Here is a 23968-nt window from a genome sequence, read left to right as displayed (position 1 = left end):
GGGACAGCCACCCTGGCCTTGGGGACAGCAGGACAGTGATCCCTGGCCTTGGGGACAGCCACCCTGGCCTTGGGGACAGCAGGACAGTGATCCCTGGCCTTGGGGACAGGCAGCCTGGCCTTGGGGACAGCAGGACAGTGATCCCTGGCCTTGGGGACAGCGGGACAGTGATCCCTGGCCTTGGGGACAGGCAGCCTGGCCTTGGGGACAGCAGGACAGTGATCCCTGGCCTTGGGGACAGGCAGCCTGGCCTTGGGGACAGCAGGACAGTGATCCCTGGCCTTGGGGACAGGCAGCCTGGCCTTGGGGACAGCAGGACAGTGATCCCTGGCCTTGGGGACAGCGGGACAGTGATCCCTGGCCTTGGGGACAGCCACCCTGGCCTTGGGGATACTGGGACAAGGATCCCTGGCCTAGGCTGGCACTGGAACAAGGATCCCTGTCCTTGACTGGCACTGGGACAATGATCCTCGTCCTCGTCTGGCAGCAGGACAAGGCGCGGGAGGAGCGATGGCTCTGTGCAGCACCTCACTGCCATGATGGTAACAAATGCGTGTTTTAAACGTGCCCCCGGTGAGAGGCTGCAAGAAAGGGCTCAGGCTTATTCCGAACTCCATCTGCCAAAGCAGCTCCAAGGAGCAAGGGTCGTTTCCCCCAGGGTGAAGCAGCCCAGGCTGTGCAGCAGCAAAGTACCCCCATCCCACCCCTCTGCTGCAGGGCACAGAAAATTTCAGTGTAGACCTGTAAAAGTGAAGATTTTCCTTTTGACACATTATTCTTAACTCGAGTCTGTGACAGAATCCAGTGCCTGTTAGTACACAAGGAGTTACAGCACCGCACATTTCACCAGGAAAGGAGATTCCCATTTTCTCACTGTCCCCCTGAGGTAAGGGGTCTGCTCTAGCCCCCACGAGCACTGGGAGGCTGCACTTCTTTAAGAGCCCCTGTGGCTGCAGCAGGGTAATTGGCAGGTAAATTCAGAGTGCACCCAACCCAACCCCAGGGAGCTCAAGCAATTTGCTGGAGCAACTTACATGCATCATTTCAGAAGTGCTCAGACGTTTCTAAACACACAAATTTGCTGGGCATAAGACACGTTCTGTTACTTCGGTGCCAATTCTATTCAGGTCTGTTTGTGCCAAGGGGAAAAGGCATTTGAGAAAACATGACAGAGTATAAAATATCTTGATGTAGTAAAAAAGAAAATTTGCCATAACCTGTACTTTCACCCTATTAATACACTTAAAATTATTAAACACCACTTTTTAAAGTATTAAATATCACTTTGCCTTTTAAAAAAAAGTTTTATTCTCCCCCCCCCCCCCCCCAATTTAGGAAAAAAGGTCTAATTCACTTTCTGCTTAAGTGGATAAAGATGATCATAATTACGGAACAATCTTCTGGAATGAAGGATGAAATTTATATTCACCAAGTTCGTGGGCCTGATGATGAAGGAAAATGAGAGAGGGCGCCCCATCCCAGAGCAGAAGGCATCCCACGCCGGAGCAGGGAGTGGGCACGGAGCGGGCGCTCCCCGGGCCCGCGGCGGCTCCGCGCGGCCGCGCCCAAAGCAGAACCGGTTCTGCCTCCTGCAGAGCCCGGCGCTGCTCGACCTGTTCTGCAGCAGCCGAGCCCGGCTCCTGCCACCATCCATCACAGGCTGGGAAGGCCTCCTGACTACACGGGGGTGACGGCTCACTTGAAACAGTTCCAAAGCTCTCCTTTCAAAATCTGTGAAGTGTTACTATAAAATAGTAACTGGCGCTGAAGCCGAGCAGCAGCAGGTTTCGGAGTGCCCAAAGCAGTGAGCCATCCCCTGGGCGTGTTCAGAGCCTGCCACAGGAAAACACTTGGCTGTGGAGGGAACGGGGCTGAGGCCACGAGCACTGTTTTCACTGAAAAAACCTGAGTTTTGGGGGCAGATAAGTTCCCAGCAATGCCAGAATAGTCTCTGTGTTCTCATATCTGCAAGGCTACCAAGAAAAGCCTGATGTCCTTGTGCAGGTACTGCGTTTCAGAGGTGGAAGATTCCGGTCAGCACAGCAGGAACATCAATGCGGCAGCACATACAAGCTTCTGATCTCACAACCTCCCTGCCTGAAAAAACTGTTTCTCTTCACAGTCAAGAATTCCTGCACTTGTGTTTTACAAACCAATGTCAAGAAACCCCTAAAATGTAAATATTTATATGTATATATTTATATAAAATTAGAATATATTATGATACAACATTTATATATTATCTATAATATTTATATTTACAAATAATAAATGCGAATAAGGCTTATTTATTCATTGACATTAATGAAGTCCTCTGGATTGTTTCACAATGTTTCTTTGGTCTCCCACATGAAGTTTCCTACGTAGCAATGGATCACCAAGCTGCTGGGAATAAAGAACAGGTTCTTGTCACACAGACCAACCTGCTTAGCAAAAGGAGCTCTCCTAGAGCGGTGTCTGTGATGATTTTTGAGGAAATGCTTTCAGGCCTAAATGCAGTGCAGGGGGGCAGGCACCAGGGCAGCAGCAGTGGTTTCTGAGCCCACGCTGTGCTGGGCCTCCCACGTGAGACAGGGAGCTCACAGTCCATCCCATCGCCTGCGGGTCAGTGGCCTGGCGTGGGCAACGGAGCTGAGCTGCTCACACCAAGGTGCTGAGACATCAACTCAGCTGATCCCTTCAGGGGGAAAATCCTCACCTGGCAGGCAGTGAGGCTCAGAAAGGCCCTGGTGCTCTGCTGTGGCTTCAGCTCCAACACAGCAGAGGGATGTTCTGAAGTGGCTTTGCAGTCAAACTGCAACAGAATCTGAATATTGAACAGGAGCTTTGATGTGTATGTAGAGTGAGAAAGATTATTTTTATGTAGTTACCAGCACCTACTGCTATTTTATGATGCAAGAAATGTATTTATTATCCTGCAAGCTGATGAATATCTATAGTAAAAAAAAAAGCTTCTCTTGGTAATTTAAATCTTGCATGAGTGGAAAATAATTTTGTGACCAATATTAATATGTTTGTAAGGTATCCAAATAAGACTTACATTATTTCATTCTGAACTAACACTGAGCAGTTAAAAATAACTCTATCATGCTGCACAGCACATGCTGCTGAATGACCATGAGCCCTGCAGCAAAGATATTCCCTTCTTTCAACTTTTAAGGGTAATGAACACCATAGCAATCTGTGTTTTTAAGGAACAAATAGATGAACAAATCTAATGAGGATGGTGCTGTGTGTGAAGGATCAGTACAGCCACTATCCAGAGCAGAAAACTCTGGCTAGAGAAGGGTCAAAGTTTGCAGAGCACAAATTGATAGTAGGGTCAGATAAAGAAGCAGGAACTGGAGCAGAAAAGCATAATGACCACAAAGTTGTGAACACAAATGATGCCAAGGTGAATTTTAATAAAAATTTGATTCTGCTTAGTGCATGGATACAGATCCATAAGAAAAATATGTCATTATGTCCACTGAGAACAACTGATTTTTATTTCTGTTTTTTACAGTACTTGTGATGAAGTTTAAAAAAGGACTTAAGAGTGTTACAATTGCTCATAGCTTGCAGATAATCCATTTGGTGTTTTAGAGTCCCAATCATCAAAATTCAGATTTAATTGCAAGATACATCTGAGCTGAGATCTGACAGAAGTGTAAGAACCATTGATAAGGCAGCAGGGTTATTTGGCTGCCACTTGGTCACGTAAACTGCTGATTGCAAGCAGCAGTTGAGTTACCTGGGCCTTCTACCTTCATTTTTAATGCATGAAGTTTTCCAGCTAATAGCCTGCCTGCCTCTCTTGCTATTAACAATTGGATGCATTTTATTTTATTGTATATACCTCAGAATTAAATCAGAGTGATGACTGATTAGTTGAGGCAGTAAGTATCACCCTGAAGCTTACTGCTTTTGGCTGGAGAGGCAGTGAAATGATTTGGCACTGCTCTGGCCTTCTGCCATGAAAGCCTCTATTTCTTCCACAGTCCGTGGCACACACGTGAGCAGCTCCATGCCGGTGGCTGTCACGGCGATGTCGTCCTCGATCCGCACCTGCACGGGAGCACACACAGGGCGTTCAGATGGGGGTGAGCAGCACGTCAGGCAGCAGCAGCAGCAGCCAGGGCACGAGGTGCTGCTGCAACCCAGGCAGAGCATCGCACTGCAAGCACGGAATTGCCACCAGCTGCACCTTGGCACGGGGCTCTGCAGGCTCCAGCTCCCCTTGGGCCACTGCTCCCTGCCACCTCCTGTGGTCACACAGCTTCGTGGTGACCCCCGGTGTGCTGGTGGCCCCTCAGGTGCCTCTGCTGCAGTGGGTACATCAAGGACAGTCTGAGCAAGGTGCTGCAGCAGTGAGTTCATGCTATGTCATTCTATGGGGCCAGTAAATCTCAAGCCCCTGACAGCAGAAGCAGTAAAAAGAACATTCTTCCCTGGATTTGCCTCCAGCCTTCTTAGCACATGCCTTGCTAGGGACAATGCCTCCTGATGCCCACAGTGTCTGCTCTCAAAGCTCTCCTGTTTCTGAGCTGAAATTCAGGTAGCTTCTCTTTGCACTTAAAACTTTTCTCTAAACACAATAAACTTTCAAAGTGAAACTTTGAAAATTAAATAGCTTGTGGCTTATATTCCAAACATTGAATTTTGAGCTGATGACAAAATCCTAAGCAGGTCAGATATTTGTTTTAAAATACAATCACTAAATTTCAAATCATGGAAGGAAAAAGCAGATCCTCTCAGTTTTTCAACTCTTGCTATTAAAATGAAAAGTGTGCTCCATTTCTGTTTGTCTCTAATCTCTTCTTACTAGTAAATGTGCCTACACAGTCATTCCCGTTATCTTATCAGAAAAATGTTGCTAAGTTGCTAAGCTGCAATAAAAGCAATTTTAGTAAGGTGCAAATCCAAAAGAACACAAACCCTCGGTACTCCCACCTTACAATTGCTTTAATTGTTTCTGACCTCTTGACATTTTCAACTAAAAATAAAGCTGGTTAACATTTGTACTTCTGATTGCAAAATAATCCATTTGTTCAAACAAAATGAGTCATCCAGTCCTTATTAAACTGTTTAATGATGTCTTTGCCAGATTATTTCTTTTACTTGGTATCAAGTTAAGTGTATTATAATGCAGAATTAAATAAACAAATTGAGTTTACACATTTGTTTTGGACAGCTGTAAATTTGAAAGCTGTGAGGCTCTGTATGCTCAGTGTGCCTGAAAGGCTGGTGCCTTGCTGCAGAAGAGATCAGCAGCACATGCAATGACTGCACTTGGGCAGAATTTATCAGGATGGGCTTTTCAATTCACTGCTTCAAATTTGACTGCTGAGCAAAACATAACCCAAGGATTCAGCAGGAGGGCCCCACTGCATCCAAAGGCAAATACTGCCATGTGCCTGTCCTGCTGGGTCTTGGGCCTGGGCAGAGCCTCCCTGGGTGGACCAATCCCTGCCAAAAACCTGATGGTACCAGGCTAACCTTGCAGGAGTGCCAGAATCCAGGGACAGACCTGGTAAGGTGGCAAAAGCCAAAGCATCACACTGGCAAGCCCAGCCAGTGAAAATAGAGCTGGACACAGTGATGATGTGGAAAGTAAAAATGTCAGTGCAAAAGTAAGTCTGAGAGCAGAAGGAAGGCCAGACAAAGCTAGAACTGACTCTGCCTACAGAGAGAGCCTTTTCCCAAGCACTGCCTGCTTCACAAACCTCCCCCTGCTTGAGCTGAAATTCTCCAGCTACAGCGATGTATCAGTCACAATTCAGCCTCTTGACCAGTAACGTTAGCAAAAACCCAAGAAAAATGGTTTGTGTTTTCCAATTGAGTATTTCATGCCTTCACAAATACTTCTGCACTCTTTGGGAGGATGGACTGACTTAAAAGCAGAGCAGATGAAAGCTAGACTGCAGTGGGGAAGAACAAGTAGGGCAAGGTGTCTGTCCATGCTGTTCTCTATCTAGGCCACAAGAGAAAATCAGGATGGGGAAGGAGCTGGGAAATAGTTAAGAGTCATGAAAGGACAAGAGAAAGGCAGATACAGTGAGGGGAGAGAGGATTGACAAATAATGGACAAAGAGAGCTGGGACTGGCTAAGGAGTCCAGGCAGGGAGATCGCGGTGGAGGAGAGAAGTGAGACATCCTGAATGAGGAGAGCACACGGGGGCTGGAGCTGCCAGAGGCAGGGAACTGAGAGTGACCAAAGGAGGAGGATGAGGGCCACGCCCTGTGACTCCTTGTATAGGAGGAGCACTGTTAGGAGATCATACAATCGATGCACTTCTGTGATCTGCTGTAAAAAGTGAGAGCCAGTACTGTCACATCAGCCTGCTCAGCATCAGCACCTCCAAATGGTCTTTGGGATGTGAATGGAAGCACACAGAACCACTGGTGCCCTGGGACCACCTGCCACTCCCTAGGAACACTTTCCCCAGAATCTAATCCTTCCTCTGCTGGATGAATCTCACCTGAAATGGATGCTTGCCACAAGAGAGAAGTCAGATTTCCCATTTTCAGTGCATAATTTTTCCTTTGCCTAAAAGCAGCATGAGTGCAGAGGAACAGGCACTCAAGGGGATGGAAATGGTTTCATTTGCTCTTTTCTTTCACATCCTCCATGCTTCACCCTGAGTTTATACTCAGCAGCAGCATGAAGCAGCTTCAGAGGACCTGCAAAACCTTCCCCACAGGAGAGCCTGTCATTTGGTCTTGTCTTCTGTCCAAATGGACAAAAGATGCTGGATCTCTCTGGCAAGGCTCACTGGTTTGGGACTGCCTTGCCCAGAGGGGGACAGTGGTTATGAAATTTGCTCTCACAGCTGTCCCTGTTTGCAGGCTCTTGGTTCATTAGTACTGCTTGTTTCAGGGCTACAGAGTGGTTTGGAGTTGGGCACTGAAGTGTGAGGCTCACTGCACCCCCAGCTTTCAGGGTGCTCTGCAAAAACCTAGGGGAGGCTTTACTTCCTTGGTGTGAAATGGCAGACTTCAAAAAAACACTCCTGTGAAGATGCAGTGGCCAGGAATGCCAGGACTGCTCCAAAAATGCCTTTTTCTTATCAAGGGTAGTGGCATGATCTGTCTAGATAGACCTGATTGCACAATTGCCTAACACCAGCAACAGGCCATCATGTGGCTCCACTCAATGGTCCCAACTCTGCCCCAAAGCAGGGCTGGGGGCACAGCCAAGGACAGCACAGGAGTTAAATACCAGGGCTGCTGTCAGCTCTGTACAGCCTCACACTTTGTCCTGACTTACTAATACAGTCATGCTCCCCAGAGCCTCCTGTGTTACCTTCCAAGGGAAACAGGACTGAAGCACTTACTGATTTCTTTTGGATGATAATATATATTTGTATTTGGCTTTTGACAATCAAGAAACTCTTTTGGCCAATTAAATAATCCAGATTTGCATGATGACAGATCCCAGATGTCAAAAAAAGCAACTGATGAAATGTCCCCCTTTTTAAAAAAATCTATTGATCATTTGTTTGACTATGGCTGTGGAAAGCAGCAACACTGTCACTGCAAAGACCTTAGAGTGGGACACTTGCCTGGAAATGATGACAGGACGTGGCCACACATGGGACCACCCAAAGCAGATGAGCACAGGTCCAGCTAGAGGACCCGTGGGTCTGCTCCTACAGCTGGTGTCCTACAGAGGCACCTGTGGGCAGCCAAGGGAACTTATTGCAACTCAGCCATCGACTCCCCAGTAATTTTTAACAGAGCAAACTTATCCTGAGCAGAGTTTGACTTCTGTATCTCAGAGGGACTGGGTGGGAAACAAAGCTGCTGCATCAAACCCGGGGTGCTGGGCTGGGGAAGGCACTTTCCTGCTGTTCCACACAGTGGCTCTGCCAAGGTGTTTTCTGCAGAGGCCTGAAGGCTCTGTGCTCAGGGAATCTCATCCCATGCTGTGGTCTTCTTGGCACAAGCAGGCTTCGTTGACAACCAAGTCCTCATGGCAAGAGAACCTTTATTTTAAATATTCACTCTTTTATAGAAGAGGATCAATATCAGTAGGGTGAGGCCATGTATTTTATTAGATTAACTTATACAGATGGGAAAAAAGCCTCAGGTGCCCAGTCCCTTCATCCAGGCTCAAAAAGAAGCATTAAACTACAAGCTAAATACAGGTTAGAAACAGCTGGTCTTACTTTAACCTAATTATGTTAATTAGACAAGAGAAAAGGGATAAAGAAGATTTATAAGCACCCAGCAGTAGTTTTGGGTTGCCTACACCTAAAACTTCCCTTAGAAGAACTTTTAAAGGAAGTTAAGTAGGTTTCCTATGAAAACTTTTGAATAATTTCATTTCACAATACAAATCCACCATAAACTCAGAAACAGAGCCTAATTTTCTAAAAAACAAAAATCAGGACAGAGACAACTTTATGGCTGTCTGAACCAAAGGTAGGAGCAGTTATATATTTCACTCTTTATTTGGTTTAGCATTTACCAGTGAGGGAGGTACTATTGTTTTGAAACATATTGTAATATTAGTGGATCTTCAAGTTCCTGGTCTTTGTAAATCTGTTTAATTTTTAAATGAGAAAAATCTGTAAATGAAACAAATAATGCATTTAACACCCATCTGTCTTTCAGCATTTTCTCTAAGTTGCATAGTTTTCAGATATTAAGTCTAGTGCTAGTTCTACAAATCCTAGGGAAAAATAAAGCCTGAACAGAGACTGAATGTGTAAGGCCAAAGAAAGACTGAATGGCCTTACTGTGTCTTTGAGAAAACAGCATATGAACTGCATGAATCAGTAATCAGCTTATGAAGAATGGAAATGTCAAACCCTAACGGGCAGCATTTGGAGTCGGCATTTCCCCGTCCCCGAGGATTCAGCTGCTTTTCCTGAGCAATACATACAACTGTATGCACATGCCTCTGTTTGCACATCTGTGTTTATTCAGGAGCGTGTGGGGCAGAGTCCAGGCAGAGCAAAGGTGCCCTGGGCCAGGCACTGTGCCAGCATCCAGCAGCAGCCCTTGTCCACAGGATTTATGACCTCGGTAAACTGGACCTTGCTTTTGCAGATGGAGAACTGAAGTACACGTGACTGAAACGTCCCAAAATTGGCTGGGAAGTTTGGGAAGGACTGAACTCAACAGCTGTCAAGTAAAGAGTGTAGGGCTTCAGACAGGCAACAATCCCCTGAGCACTGCTTGCTTTTCCCAGAGGGATCTGCCCTTGAGCCAGCAGAGGTAAAGAGCCCAGCTGGGAGGTCCCTGAGCAGCAGGGACAGCCCCAAGGCTGTGCAGGAGGGTGGGCTGGCTGAGGACCTGTCCCAGAGTGCAGGCAGCCACAGACACCTCGCACCAACTCTTCCTCCCTGCTCCTGCACCTTCCACAATCTCCTCATGGCTGACTCCAGCCAGCACAAATGACAATAAATGGCTCGTCTTGCCCTTTCTGGCACACTACAAGAGCTTTGCTTCTCAATGCAGAGACTTGTCACAGTCAAGAAAATTACTGAAAGCCCAAAAAAGACATGAATTCAAGGTGAATTTATGAAAAATCCACAAATTCCCAGTGCAGACAGACTTAGAATTACAGTGGTGTTACTTCAGTGAATGTTAGTTCATTTTTGAAGTGAATTACACTAAAACAAATCAAGAACATTTTAATTAGTGCTGAGCTCTGCAGAGAGAAATAGACAACTTATTTCCTTTTGTAGAATGTGTTTTACTTTTACACTTAAAGGAAGATTGGACTGGCTGTAGTGAACTCTTCAGCTAGAATTGACACCAATAGTAGCCCCTGTACTACTAATATTTGTCAGTAAAAAACCTGGGCTTTACAAGATCTTTTTTAATCCCACAGAAACAAAGTTTTCTGGCATGCTTTTGTGAGAAATACTCACTCACTCTGAGTGAGTAGAATGAAAAAAATTAGAATGAAACATTTTGTTCATAACTGAGTACTCTACACAGCACAAATTGCATCTTCTTGTTATGCAGAATCAAGTCAGAATGGTAAAGATGGAAAAACTTATTTTGATTGCTCCATAATTCAGTTTTTGTGAAGAATTCAAAAATATTCAGATGTATTCCAGTCTTAGATTTTATTTTCACTCTTCTCCTGGACAAAATCAAGTGACAACATCTGGCTCAGAGTATGTGTGTATTATTATTTTTTCTCTCTAAGTAAAATGTATTGTTCACAGGGGGATCAGAGATTTAGATTTTTGCTCAATCGTTTTTGGGCTGTCCCTTGTTTTAGCAAAGTTTGTTGGCTAGCTCTCCTTACAAGTCATCATTACAGGAAGCTAAACAAAAATGAGGGAACAAAGTTTGCTTGAAATCTCTGGAACAAAAGTGCCTGATCCAGCAACTTACCAAGGTAGAGATCCCAGGCTGTCACTCCTATTCTGTGCAACCACAGGCAGAAGGTGAGCCACAGGCACACCTCAGGCTGCAGAAATGGAGTGGGCATTCACAGCCATTTGGGGAAAATGTGGGCTTTGCTGAGCAATTTCAGGGAAAGCTCACCAGGAATCAATTCAATTGCTGAAAAACTCCCACAGAGTGTGTTTACATGGAAAATGAAGACAGTTAAACCTGCTTCCACTGCAGTGTCAAGCTACACAAGCACATCACAGTGTTCTTTTAAAATACATTTCAGTCTGTGTTGTCACACAGAATGTGCTCACAGTTAGGAAATGCAGAATTAGCTGCCTTTTGTTCACCAGTACCTCAGTTGTCTGGCTGGCAAATCTTGATAAAGAAACAACACAGAGACAGATAATGTCCCAGACCTCAGCAGTGAATTAAATATCAGCAAGGGCAAAGTCCTGTGTCTCTTAACAAGGCTGCACCCACACCACGGGTGGCTGCCCTCGAGCCTGGTTGGCTCACATGACAACTTTTCTGTCAGGGCTGGTGGTTCCAAGGCAGCTCAGACCAAAGTGCTACAGTAATCACCCTCTCAAGGCTGGGGTACAGTCATAAATCAGTCAATGGCAGCAGCAGACAATTCCTAATGAGTGACTTTTCCTACCAGAAAATCACCACCACTGCCAGTGACTGCTCGCTGTATTGAGACTTGGCAGAAGAGCCACGGGGAGGATGGGGCATGGCAGCTGCCTGCTCTATCTCCTCTGTGCAGGAACAATGTGGCACCCTTCAAATGCTTGCCCTGCTTGAAATAAAAACCCACTGGAAGCACTGCAACTGCTGAATGCTCTGCAAGGGTGGTGGCTTTGAATGGGAAACGTGCCCTGGACAGTATGTACAAACAAGGCCCCTCTACTTGCCCAGCAGCTGCTGCATGGAATGATTGCCCAGATCACCTCTACCTCCCTGGCCAATCCTCCTGCACACGGCTGCCTGAGCCTGTCACACTGAGCACGGGTGCCCTGGAACCCCATCAGCCACTCTTCTGCAAAAAGGAGAAGGCTCCCCCAAGGCACAAGTTTCACGCATTCTGTCAATAATCCTGTAAGAGCAGTTATTGCTGTTTTCATCTACTGCCTCCCCGACTTAAACTGCATCAGGCTCCTCTGTCCCAGCAGGAAGCACTGGACTGTGCTGCTGTCAAGCCAACTCTGGACTACAGAACTCAGTCTCATATTTCATAACATACGTGTTTCACACATGAGACAAAACACCTACCTGGCAAGCCACTGTATGGTGCTGGCAGAGGATATTTCAGTCAATGGGAAAATATGGGTCTATCATTAATCACTAGTACAAAACCACATTAAAAAAATAGAATAAAACCCCCCAATTTGTCTGCAGAGTCAAACGGTCCGAATGACTCAAGGTGCTGCTTCAGGAATAGCCCTATGTGCAATACTTGTAAGAAGTCCCAAAAGACTTCTCCTCAGATACATAGTGAGGGCAAACCAAGAGAAAAGCAATTAATGAAAAATCTGCTAAGAATCACTCACCCCACCGAGCCCCCTAAAGCGCCGCAGGACGTCGTCGTTGATGAAGCAGGCCTGAGCAGGGTCGTGCAGGGCCTGCTCCAGGAGGTGCTCGATGAAGTAGATGCCCGGCTCGATGGTGAGCACCATGCCCTGCTGCAGGCGGCGCGCCGTGCGCAGGCTCCGCAGCCCCGGCTCCTCCACGCGCGCCACGCCCTGCGGGACAGACACCAGCTCATGGAGGACTTTACATCAAGACCTCCTGTGCTGACTGCTCCATAAGACACACAAAATATTAAAAACTAATCATAAAGTGTGGATATTCTCAGTTCAGTCAGAGAGAAAAAGAGAAAGATTTCTGCCAGGCTAAGCCTGGGAAAAAGTCCGGGAGGAATGTAAACCATCTGTTATCTTGCTTTCCGTTCATATTGTTTATAGATATGTTCCGCCACACTGACCTAAGTCCAGTGTGCCAATCAGGTGAAATGTTTTTACTTTAGGACCAATGAAATTAATGTTCATGATGTTCCCTATAAAAGAGAGAGGTACTTTTGAATAAAGATCATTCTTTGCCTTCTGAAGATGGAGTCTCTTCATTCCCGTCCCTGTGTCGACAGCGACAATAGAGGACTGAAACTTAGCTATGCAATTACCTCCCTCCCATCAGTCCTCATTTAGCTTTCATATAGAGTGATGACCAGTTTTCAACTCAACATCCCAACTGTTTTTTGTATCACAGAAATCTTGGCTTTGGATATGCTTGGTACTGTTACTCTCTACCTTGGCAGAAATACTGCACTAAAAAGCAAAAATAATTGCTTGCACTATTCGCAAGAATTGCTTGCACTACTTGCAATATTGCTTGCTCTACCCTCCCTTGCAAAGTATGGTATTGTAAGTGACATGCAAATCTTGAAATGCCCCTGCCACGTCATGGCTGAAACAGCTGAACTATGCAGCAGAGAACAATTTCTCCAAGGATATGCAAATACTTATTCTCACCAAATGTTATTAAAATTACACATTTATGATCTTGATTCAGGAGCAATGAGTCTACACATGACCTCATAAAAGCAGCCCATTTAAACTAAACTTTTGTCAGATTCAGACTTTCAGGCAACATGGTGCTGATTGGTATTATTAAAAGTTAAGTCAAAACAAGTCTGAACTAGCAAAATATTCTCTTCTTCCCAAAAGCTGGTAAAATACAATGATATATAGGACGTGCTTAGTCAAGGAATTAGAAACACTGCAAAGACTAGTTCCGGGTATTAATTTCCTTCCCTCCGAATGTGCCAGGTATTGCAATATCAGAATAAATACATCTCAATCCCATTAGCTTTTTGAAAATTCTTTGCAACTGTAGAAAAATTTCCCCAACAAACTATCGTAATGACCTGTGAACAGCTCACAGGCCCAGCAGCTTTCAATTGTGCACACACACTCTGCTCATGAAACCTCTGTTTTAGCCAGCGAGTCAGAGGTTAACATGTCTGTGAGATCACAGAATTATTTATCTGGTCTCCACACAGCTTTCCCGAATCTTGCTTCTGCCCAAAGCCACGATGCTGTCCCTTGCCAGCAGAAGGGGCAACTGGTGTCAGCATTACTATCAGCATGACCCGTGGTAGGAGGATGAAACCTCCCCTTTCTCCCAGGCAAACCCTGCCCAGCACCACCCTTGGCACAGCCCAGCTCCCGTGTTTCTGCCAGAGGGATGGAGGGAGGCTGGAGCACACCCTGCACATTACCCAAGTTCTTATCTTACTGAATCATTCCCTCTTCAGAGTGGACACAGCCCTGCAGTAGTGTTTGCTCTTGAGCTCCACTTTCAGTTCAGAGAAAGCCTATTTTACAGAAGTTCTGCTTTGCAGCAGCCCCTCTATAGTGCTTGCTTTATTCTCACTGGTTACCCAAACAAGGCTGGGGTTGCTTTTGTTCCCTTTGCAGAGCTTATTCTGTTCCAATGTACAGCATCTTACAGTAGCTAAGATTTCTAGAGCTAACCAACCTGGACATTTGGACATAGGTTTGGCCATTTTGACTGTGTATTCAATATGTTTTATGGCATATGTTTGATTTGGACTTTGCAGAGCGCTATATATTACACCCAAGTAAGAAAACATGGTTTTGTTTTACTGAGCCTAGGAAACAAGAATACTGTAATATTAAGCAAGGAAGGCATTTTGAATTTGTACTCTTATCAAAACTCAAAGAAAATCAATATATTTCTAAACTTGAAACAATAACTGCACTGAAATGGAGCCATTTTTTCTCTCATACTGCCCTTTGGGGTTTGGCATTTCACACATTCATTGTAATGTGTAAAGGAAATGAGAGCATCCAATCTTGTGGATTAATCTCTCCATGAGCTGTAAACAATTAGATTAGTGTCAGGACCTTTTGGTGCCTCGCCAACTATCTATCGGCTACTTTACAACAAACAGCCCAGATTTGGCTTTTAAGTACACTTCTCAATTCTACTTGTAAATGCCTCTTCCAAGGCAGTCAATCCAAGACAGATGCTAGAAAGACAAATGCAGAGCGAGGAAAACAATTGCAAACATCCTCTGAAGGCAGCCCTGGCACAGCATCCATATTTTTTTGTCTTTACTTAAAATAAATGGTGTTTAACATCATGTGTGACAATAAAGCCACAGTAGCCCCCTTTACTTACCTCTGTACAGCTGCTAAAGCAATGGTAGGCATTTTGTCTAGACTGCTTGCAGTCTGATCCTGCTTTTAGTTCTTCCTACAAGAAGCTAACAGCAACAAGACTCAAGATACATATTTGGATACGTCTCTCAGCAATGCAAGAAGACTTCCCAAGGCACCTGAATATTGCTGCTCACCCAAAAGTAAAATTTTAAGTTCTCTGGAAGGAATTCACAAAGTCTTTTTGCTATTTCCCCCGTCCTGTCTCAGTCCTGGGTTGTGCTGGCTCTAGGTTTCATCTCCAGGTACTGATGCAGATATATCCCTAGCATGAAAGCATCTCTAGTGGGCCTTCAAGGAAAGGGTAACACTGCTGAGCTTTTCAAAGCTGAAAAACAAACACGGCAGCAGTGGGTGGGCTTGTCCCTTTTAACAGAGACTAGCAGGGTGTTCACCAGGAGATGTGTGAAATGGCTGAAGAGAGACAGGTTCTGGCTATGGCATGTATGTGGCCACTCACACTCTGAGCAGAGGAGAGCCCCAATCCAATTTGCTGTGAGGCTGAAGGACAAAATGAGCTGGCACAGGAAATAAGCAGAGAGGGGCCAGTGACCAAGCTGAGTGGACGATAAAATCCCTTCTTTTGAGAACAGTGTTGGATTAAAACACGTATCAGACTATGGCTTCAGCATCCCAAGTGACATCTGATCTCTGGGCACTCGTGACCACCTTGGTAGCCACCACACCCATCAGGTCCAGGGGCTGACAGCTCTCAGTCTGCTGTTGTTGTTTATGAAAAGTAGGACAAACTCAGGACTTTTTTTAATGACTGAAACACCACAATCCCCAAACAGAAGATGACAGGTCTGAAACAAGACTTGCCATTTTTCATCAAGTCAAACTCTCTTGGGAGCAAAGCCCGACAGGGCAACCTCACGCTGTCAGCCATCAGTAGGACTCTTCTGCCATTAATGGATTTCCTTCTTTGTGAGGAGGAACCATCCCTACATCTTGCAGCTGAACAACTCAAGCTTTGTTTTCAACAACGACCATGTTGTTTTGCAGCCAGATGAAATGAAGAGTGAAAATGTGAGTGCTGGTACAGCAGCTGTGGGGGTACCTGTTCCTATCACCATTATATCCTGGAGTCCTGGCCACTGAGGAGGACCCTTGTCATAGTGCTGCACAGAGAGAAAATATAAGCTGATCATTTGCCCCCAAAAAGTGCACAGAACAGTCTACAAAATATTAATGCCTAGGCATCTAAAAAGAGATTTGCAGTTATATTCTGTGAAAACTAAATTTTGAATAAATGTTTATTCTCCTGTATATTGCAACAACAGGCTATATCTGAAATTGTTTTCTAGGATGGACTTTATTTGGAGGTTCTAATCACATTTTGAGACACCCCTCCCTCAGTAAGCACAGATGTACGACACTGTCATTTGTGACTGTACTCCTGCCAAGAACATTGGATTCGAATTAATGGTTCATCTAAGGTAACAAAAACCAGCATGGCTAAGCAGTAAGAACTGTCAAGGGAATGAGAGAATTATTATGCAAACTGATTTTATTACTATGTAAGCAAAATAAAAGTTCAAATTAAGTGTACAGTAATACAAAATATTACTATTTTTGGAATACGCAGGGAATTAGGAAGTATGCAAATCTGCCTATTTCCCAGAAAAAGGGCTGTGGAAGACTAGAATTTGCAATATCCCCAGAATATCTCAGTATAAAGATGAACTACTGCTTGCTCCTAAGCAACTCAATAGTTAATATGTTGCTTTTTCCATGGAAGAACTCCATTGTGTATCATGCTGGATCTTGTTCCACAGGCAAAGCAATCAGAAGCAGAGACAGCTCCAGGCCCACTCGGGTCTGATCCTGGGTTTGGTTTTGGACCAGAACAGAAGAAAACCACAGGTGATGTCCCTGAGCTAGCTGGTGCTCACCCACAAGCACAAGGGCAGAGAGATGCAAGGGCACCCTACCTGCCAAAACCAGGGGCTGCAAGTTGGCATCACCCCAAAGTTTCCTCAAGCCAGTGATGGCAACAAACCCCAGCCACAGCAGAGAACACCTGAGGTACTCATAAATGCAAATACTGAACCAGAGTAAAAGACTCATTAGTGACACAATCTGGTTTCATATTCTCTTTTCCAGCTAAATCATCACAGAACCTTTTGGAGCCTGACAGACTGTCCCACTTGGAACACACCCAGTACAGTGAAGTCCTAACCACTTTACCAAGCTAAATGCAATCAAGTATTTAAATTAATCAGAATACTAACATTACATTTAGATAATATGAAATTAGCACCAAAGTGAAATCTCAGCTCTTTTACTCTTCCCTATTCTCCCACTGCATATACCTAACTTCTAATTAGCTCATTTAATGTAAAAGGAACAGAGCTCTGTGCAGCTAGGAAAATAAAAGCCTCAAATTCCACTTCACGTGTCTCCTGGTCCCTCTCTAAGCCCTCGTTTCACTTGCTGAGTGCTCCTAATGAAGATCAGTTCATTCAATCTATGCTGCTTCCCCCCAGCAGCCTGAGCTGGGGATAGTCACCTGCAGGAAGTGCTGTCAGTCCTGCCTTTGAGATCAGCAGCAGGGCACAGGAGAATGTGCCCCAAGCACCACAGATCACTCGTGCCATTTGCAAATCAAAGCTTCCACTTCTGCAGGAGAATCTAATTACTAGCTGGAGCTTTTGGGACACAGCTCAAAGTTAATATGGGGGGAATAGAGGACACATGATGTTTAACTGTCTATTTTACTTGAAGTGTTTTCTTCTTTTTCTAAGTATTAACAGTGGTACCAGGTTTAAGTTACCTAATAACTTTCCTATTATTGCAGGGAATGAGGAAAATCATCTGCCACTTATTTGAGGCACTGCTGCCTCATGATTCAGCTGGAGCTGGATTTCAATCCAGCACAACAGCATGGTTCAGAGCAGAACTCCCCATATAATTTTTGCTTTCTGATCCTCTGACGTTACCAAGCCCCAGTGCTGTCATAATGGAAATAACAAAACCTATGGACTATATTTTTTCTCTTTTTTTAGAACCTAAGTTTGAGAAAAAAAAGAGATAGCAAATAGTAAAAATCTCCAAGTTGACAACTACAGCATTAACCTGAAAGATGAGGAGGCTATTTAGAAGAATTTATAAGAGTTTTATGAGAAATAAGAGAAAGAATTGCAAAAGCTACCAACAACACTGTTTCAGAATGAAACCAAAGACAAGCATCATTTAAAATCTAATGAACAAATTTCTGTGACACAGAAAGCAGACACAGGCAATAGTCTTAAATGAAAGGGCTTTGTCTTTTGTGATCTTTAGATACCATTAGTGAAAAATGTATAGCAAAAACTCCACAGTATACCAATGATACCTTATTTTTTTCATGTAATTGAAAGCAGAGCTCTACTGTTTTGTTTTTTCTCTCCTACTGCACCTAGAATGAATTGTTCAAAAACACACAAGCTCCATCTGCTAAAATTTCAAAAATATTTGGACAATAAATATTCAAACTCTGTCAGCACACAAAGTCCTTTGCAACGAAATTCAGTAAGTCAAAGAAACATAAGTAAGTATCTCCATCAAAAAAAATTAAACAGAACTAATGAAACCCAAACCAAGCAACTAAAAACCTCAAGTCCTTAACACCTTCTTTCTCAGTGGAGGAGGGGAACTCTGTGGTATGACAGGGCATGTCTACATCATGGCACTGCACTGACCCAGCCCTTGAGCCTTCCCTCCTCTTCTGCCTCTGCTCAAGCCCCAAGTTCCATAAACACCCAGACTCCAGCATCTGTCCTCACAGGGAAAAGCTGCTGGGAACTGAGCACAAGATGACACAGCAGAGTGAGATCTATCAGCCTAACTCTGGGAGGGGTTTAAACCTCACAGAAGAGTCCTAGGCTGAATCTGGGAGGGGTTTAAACCCCACAGAAGAATCCTAAGCTGCAGGAAACTCTCCTGGTTGGTGTTTGACCCAGCAGGCAGCAATAAGCACTATGGATTTCAGTGCTGCTCTGCAGGGAAAGGCAGTTTCCACTCACCTGCTTCCTTCCTGCATGCTGCCTGCTGTATGTATGTTCTTGCTATGCGGGAATTCAAAGAAACAAAACAAATAAACAAACAAAAAAAGGATTCAAGGGGGTCCCATGAAGCAGAAGCAGCGAGTTTTTTCTCCTAATCTTTTCTCAAGGTGTACAATCACTTGCAAGAACGAAACCAAAAGTTAAAACTAATGAAATGCCCTTTTACTCTTTGTAAAGAGGCACCCTAAGTGCCTTCCATACAGGTTGTTTCATGTTTGCAGGTCCTGGGTAACCAAAGCTGGAGCAAGGTTTTGCAAGGTTATGGCAAGTGAAGCAATTTGCAGCACCAGGGCCCTACGTAACAGCTTTAAGCTTCTTGGTAAATTCACTTCATCCTCTGATTCTTAAAGGAAAAAACATTAATGCATCATTTGCAATGCTAACCACAAAAAAATGAAATCTTTTGCTTCAACATAAAGTCGGATACATAAGGAAAATAGTTTTTGCCAGCACAAGATCATTCCTGTAATTCTGCAGTACTTCTGGTGAGTTAAATTCCCAGTCAGTCATCTGGGATCTGGGAGCCAGCTTTCTGTTAAAGCCAGACACAGCCTGTGCACAGCAGAGATGTTCCCCAAGCATGCACAGTGATGGAAGGATCTGGGTAACTCCAAAACAGACCTCCAAACTTCATCTGTGATGCAGAATAGCAACAAAAGGATCAGCTTTCCATGAGAATTGAATTAAAAATTTAAACTAAGGTAAATCTTATAATTTTAAAAAACAAAACAAAATTAAACTCTTAATTCATAGCATGCAAAAATCACAGCAGTTATTAACCTAACTTAAATTAACTGGCTTATTATTATAGACAGTCATCAAATGTACTTAGTGTTCTTTAGAGCCTTATAGTCAATTAATATAGCATGAAATTGAATCAACTCAGGCATCTAGAGACATGGAACCTAGATTTAAATGAAAACTTCAGCCTCATCTACCTCAGGGCCTGAAAATTTGGGGCCACCTACCACATTTTCTTCATTGCAACAGGCACAAGCCCTCATTTATATCCCATATCGAATTTACCCAGAAACAACTGAAAGAATGTGAGAAAACCATCTCCGTGATTAAATTTTACAGCAGAAGCTAAGCCCAGTGGGGTTTTCACCCTTTGAAGCAAGCTCTGTCTGACTGAGGGCCAGATTTTCTGAAGTGATTAGTACCACTGGGGCTGAATTTTCAGCAGTGCTCGAGCTGCAGGCAGACCCTCCGAAGGAACAGGCGGATTTTCAAAGCGGCGTGCGGCGCTCGGCTTCCCGCGAGGAATGCAGTCCCCAGGGAGCTCCTGCTGCTCAGCCCTCCTGCAAACCAGCACCTTTACTTGTGTGCTTCACTGGCAAACACTGCTGCTCACACTGGTGCACACATGGCTGTCCTAAAATAAGGCTGCCAAGACACATTGCTGGCAGAACGCGCGGCACTCGGTTTCCCCGAGGAACGCCGCGGTGCCTGGCAGGAGACGCGGTCCCCAGGGAGCTCCAGCTGCTCAGCCCTCCTGCAAACCAGCACCTTTACTTGCATCCTTCAGTGGGAAACACTGCTGCTCACACATGCTGTCCTAAAATAAGGTTTCCAAGACACATTCATTGCTGGCAGAACGTGTGGCACTCGGTTTCCCCGAGGAACGCCGCGGTGCCCAGGAGCTCCTGCTGCTCAGCCCTCCTGCACAGCAGCATCTTCACTTGTGTGCTTCACTGGCAAACACTGCTGCTCACACTACTGTGAACGTGCTGTCCTAAAATAAGGTTGCCAAGACATGGTTCATTGCTGGCCAAAACCAGTTGTTCTTTATCACCGCAAAAAATAGGAAGGGGAAATGTTATATTTTCTAATATCCCAGAGTATACTTCGCAGAAAATCTGCAAGCATTCACAACATTTGTCAAAGAAGAAGAAAGTGTTTGTTCAATGCTGCATGTGAAAGCAGCTTACTGGAAAAGATGAAAACTTATTATTGCCAATTTTGAAAAAAAGAAATCTTTGGCTACCAATGAATAACTAATCTAAGCTAACAATGTCTGGAAATAGTTTTTTTGGAACACACAAAACTTTCTGACGGATAAAAATTAGGAAATTAACGTTTATTGTATTATTTCAAATGTAACTGTTTACACTTGAGGAAAATAATGGAATAATATCCACTTGGAAAGTTTTTATTTTTAAAAAATCGTTTGTAATACTCCCAGAAATTCCCTCAGCCAAAAGCAAAGAAGTTGCTTTTTAACCAGCTAGAAAAAAGAACATGATACTACAGGCATGGGCTTAGTGTACAATAAACACCAAAATGGCTTTATAAAAACCTTTGTGAAGATCTTGCTAGCTGGTAAACATTTAGAATGCACCACAAATCACTCCAGAGTGTACTAGATGTCTTCAAAATGTGCTTTTTCATGAAACAATGAGGCACAGATAATAAGCCTTCTCCCATTTAATCCACACACTTGCAGGAAAGGTGCTCAGTTGCTCGTGTCCAGGTGAACTCGGGCAGAGCCACGTGCCCTGCATCCTTCCAGGGCTCCCCTGCCCTGGGCAGGGACCAGGCCTCCCACGAGGGCTTCGAGCCCAGAGAAGGCTGATGAAGTGCAGCTCCCTGAGAGGCTCCTGGAGTGTCCTTCCCACACCCAGGCACCTCATCTCAGTCAAAGGGCCTCCTGCTTTGGGCCACAGAGAAGTGAAGGGTCTACCAGAGGTGAAATTAATGCCACACAGAGAGTTTAAAGGGGTTGCTCTTCTGCAGAACCCAGAACTCATAATTTTTCAAACAAAGTGATGCCATACACCCATCTATGTGCACTTTTATATGCAAATACAGAACATTAGCTATTTGTTTGTGAGCTTTCATATATGCTTCATATTCAAGGAACTTGCTATTTAGGATTAGATTTTGAAAGTAAATTATCCATGCAAACATTCTTCATGTAAGAATGCAGTTGCATGCCAGCACAAACAAACAATTTCAGTATTTGCAGATATAAAATTCTGCATAGAGCTCTGGCATTTTACAGACAGTAAGTATGAAACTTGAGAGCCTAACTCATTTGACAATACAGTTCCTATATCCATCTTTATCTGTAACAGGCTGCTCTTTGAAAACTGTGGATAGATCAGTTTGCTTTCAAAAAATGACCCTTAAATTATATAATACACCATACAATAACGATTATAAATTCAGTCATATAAAAACAAAAAGTATTGTCAAAAAATGATTCCTTAGCATGTATGCCACACTACTGGAATCTGATGAGAGATGGAAGGTGTACAGGGTCCACTGCTTCAGACTCACACAAAATCAGTTCTAGAAATCTCCCTTGACAGTATGGTACTTGCTCTAACCTCAAAGAATACAGTTTTTAGGCAAAACCAAGAAGGGTACTTAGCATTCTCAGAATTCTTCTCACTTGTTCCTAAAATTTAGTTATCTCTTTACCCTACCAAGTATTGAACACATGGTCCTGTTTTTTAAGTCCATCAAATTCAGAAAGGTTATTCACGACACAAGTGAAAACAATCTAAGCAAAGGCATGCAACAGCAGGGTCCTGGATTTTAAAGTTTATGAACTCTCCAAGTAAGCACAGTCCCTGTGCTTTGCTGGATGTCTCTATTTGTACACAGAGAGAATGTGCTTAGGAGGAACAAAGGGACAAGCATCCATCCTTTCTGTATCAGCTAGTGCAGAAACCTTAGAATCTAAAAATCTAAACCTTAGCACTGCTTTTGATTTTTGTTTCATTTTTATTACATGTAAGTTCATTAGCTGATGCTAATACATCATGATCACAATATTGTATCTCAACTGTAATTACACTGTGAATGTAATAAGTATCCTCAAATATTATATACTGTTTCTCCCCGCCTGCAAAATGAGCCAGCAATAGCAGCTGTTACGTAGCCGGGTCACCCAACATGAACAAGCATCAAAATATGCTTAAACCTTACCTATGAAGTTCCTAATTTCTTTTGCAGATTCTTGCAAAAGAACAGCTTACATATGAGAGGAGAAAAATGATCAATTTTTGTACTGTATTACTGAAAATCCTTAAACAGTTAGCCTCAAATAACCACAGCCTAACACAAACACAATTCTTCTGAAATCTTTCCAAAGCTGCTGTAAACTTCCTTTATTCAAACCTTAAGTACAATTTGCCTTAGAGATTTTATTCTTTTAGCTATCATTGCAGACCTACTGCCATTAACTGGTTACAGAATTTTACCTATTCTGCTTTCAGATCATAATCATGAATCACCAAATTAATTCAAGGAAAAAGACAATCCTTCTGTGTTTTCTGCAGAAACTCAGAATACAAGAGGTTATGCTTTCACATTTGCAAGGACTGGGAGAATTGATGGACTTTCTTCTTTCTGCCTCTTTCTACACCGGTGCCCATGCTGACACTGGACCTCAAAGCTCAAGACAGGGCTCTGAGCCAGCTTGTTTCCATATGACACAGCCACTGGGATTTACTGCCCAGGTAGAGCAGGGGGCTCCTGCAGCTGCCTCACATCTGGAATGGAGCAGGTGAACCTTGCCAGTGCAGGACTCAGGCAGACTGAGATGCTCTGCCACAGCACAGGGTACTTGCGTGGTGCCTGTCAGAGCAGTGACTCACCGAGGAACAACACAGTGTATTTAGAAATTGAACAGGTTAAGAATGCCCAAAAAGCACCATCAGTTGACTTCTTCCCATAAACAATTTATGTTTCAATGAACTAATAGATTTCCTTAGAGTAAACTGCATAAAATACCACATCTAAAAAAAAGAAGACACTTAAATACACATCTCTGAGAAGATGCAGTTGGGTAACCAACGTAAAGCATGAGCAACGCTGATGGAACTGAGGGGGTTAATCTGCAGGGGAGTTGAGCATGGACTCACACTAACCTCTGGGTAGCCTCCAACATCATGCACATCGATTCCAAGTAGATGTCCAAGTCCGTGTGGCATAAATATTGCACCCAGATGAACCTTCACCATGTCATCCACATTGCCTTTCAGAATGCCAATTCTAGTCAGCTCCTCCAGATGGACTCTGTCAGCCAGACGGTGCATATCAGGCCAGGCCACCCCTTGGAGAGCAGAAACAGGCAGCTGAGTTAACTGTTGCTACAAGCTTTTTAACAACAACTTTCAAAAAACAGATGTAACACATGTGCCCTTTGTTTATATAAAAAATAAAGGTGGAAAGAGCAACTACATTTTCACAAAAGCACTTTAAACAAGACAAATATTTTAACATGTCTGTGAAGTACAGAAAACTACAAACAAGAGAAACAGCAGCACCTTCTAATCCATACCCATAAGAAAAGATGTTAATACAATGTATCTAAGCATGTCCACA

General features: G+C 44.0%; 1 protein-coding gene across 3 annotated transcripts in view; it reads right to left on the bottom strand.

The window, feature by feature from the left end:
• Nucleotides 1-3384: 3384 nt before the first annotated feature.
• The window catches only part of PEPD (peptidase D), a 143148-nt gene continuing 122564 nt past the window's right edge, over nucleotides 3385-23968 (bottom strand). For 2 of the 3 annotated variants that reach the window (XM_053952645.1, XM_053952648.1), the window contains 3 exons: nucleotides 23512-23696; nucleotides 11892-12083; nucleotides 3385-4047 (listed from right to left, as the gene is read on the bottom strand). In XM_053952645.1, the coding sequence (XP_053808620.1) occupies nucleotides 3898-4047; nucleotides 11892-12083; nucleotides 23512-23696 (527 nt within the window). In that variant the 3' untranslated portion in view covers nucleotides 3385-3897. The remainder of the gene's footprint in view (nucleotides 4048-11891; nucleotides 12084-23511; nucleotides 23697-23968) is intronic. The other variant, XM_053952647.1, reaches the window with a different exon arrangement.

Source organism: Vidua chalybeata, chromosome 11 (genome assembly GCF_026979565.1).
Source record: "Vidua chalybeata isolate OUT-0048 chromosome 11, bVidCha1 merged haplotype, whole genome shotgun sequence".
NCBI lineage: Eukaryota > Metazoa > Chordata > Aves > Passeriformes > Viduidae > Vidua > Vidua chalybeata.
The sequence above is the reverse complement of the archived record's forward strand: the minus strand, read 5'-3'. Positions and strand labels throughout refer to the sequence as shown.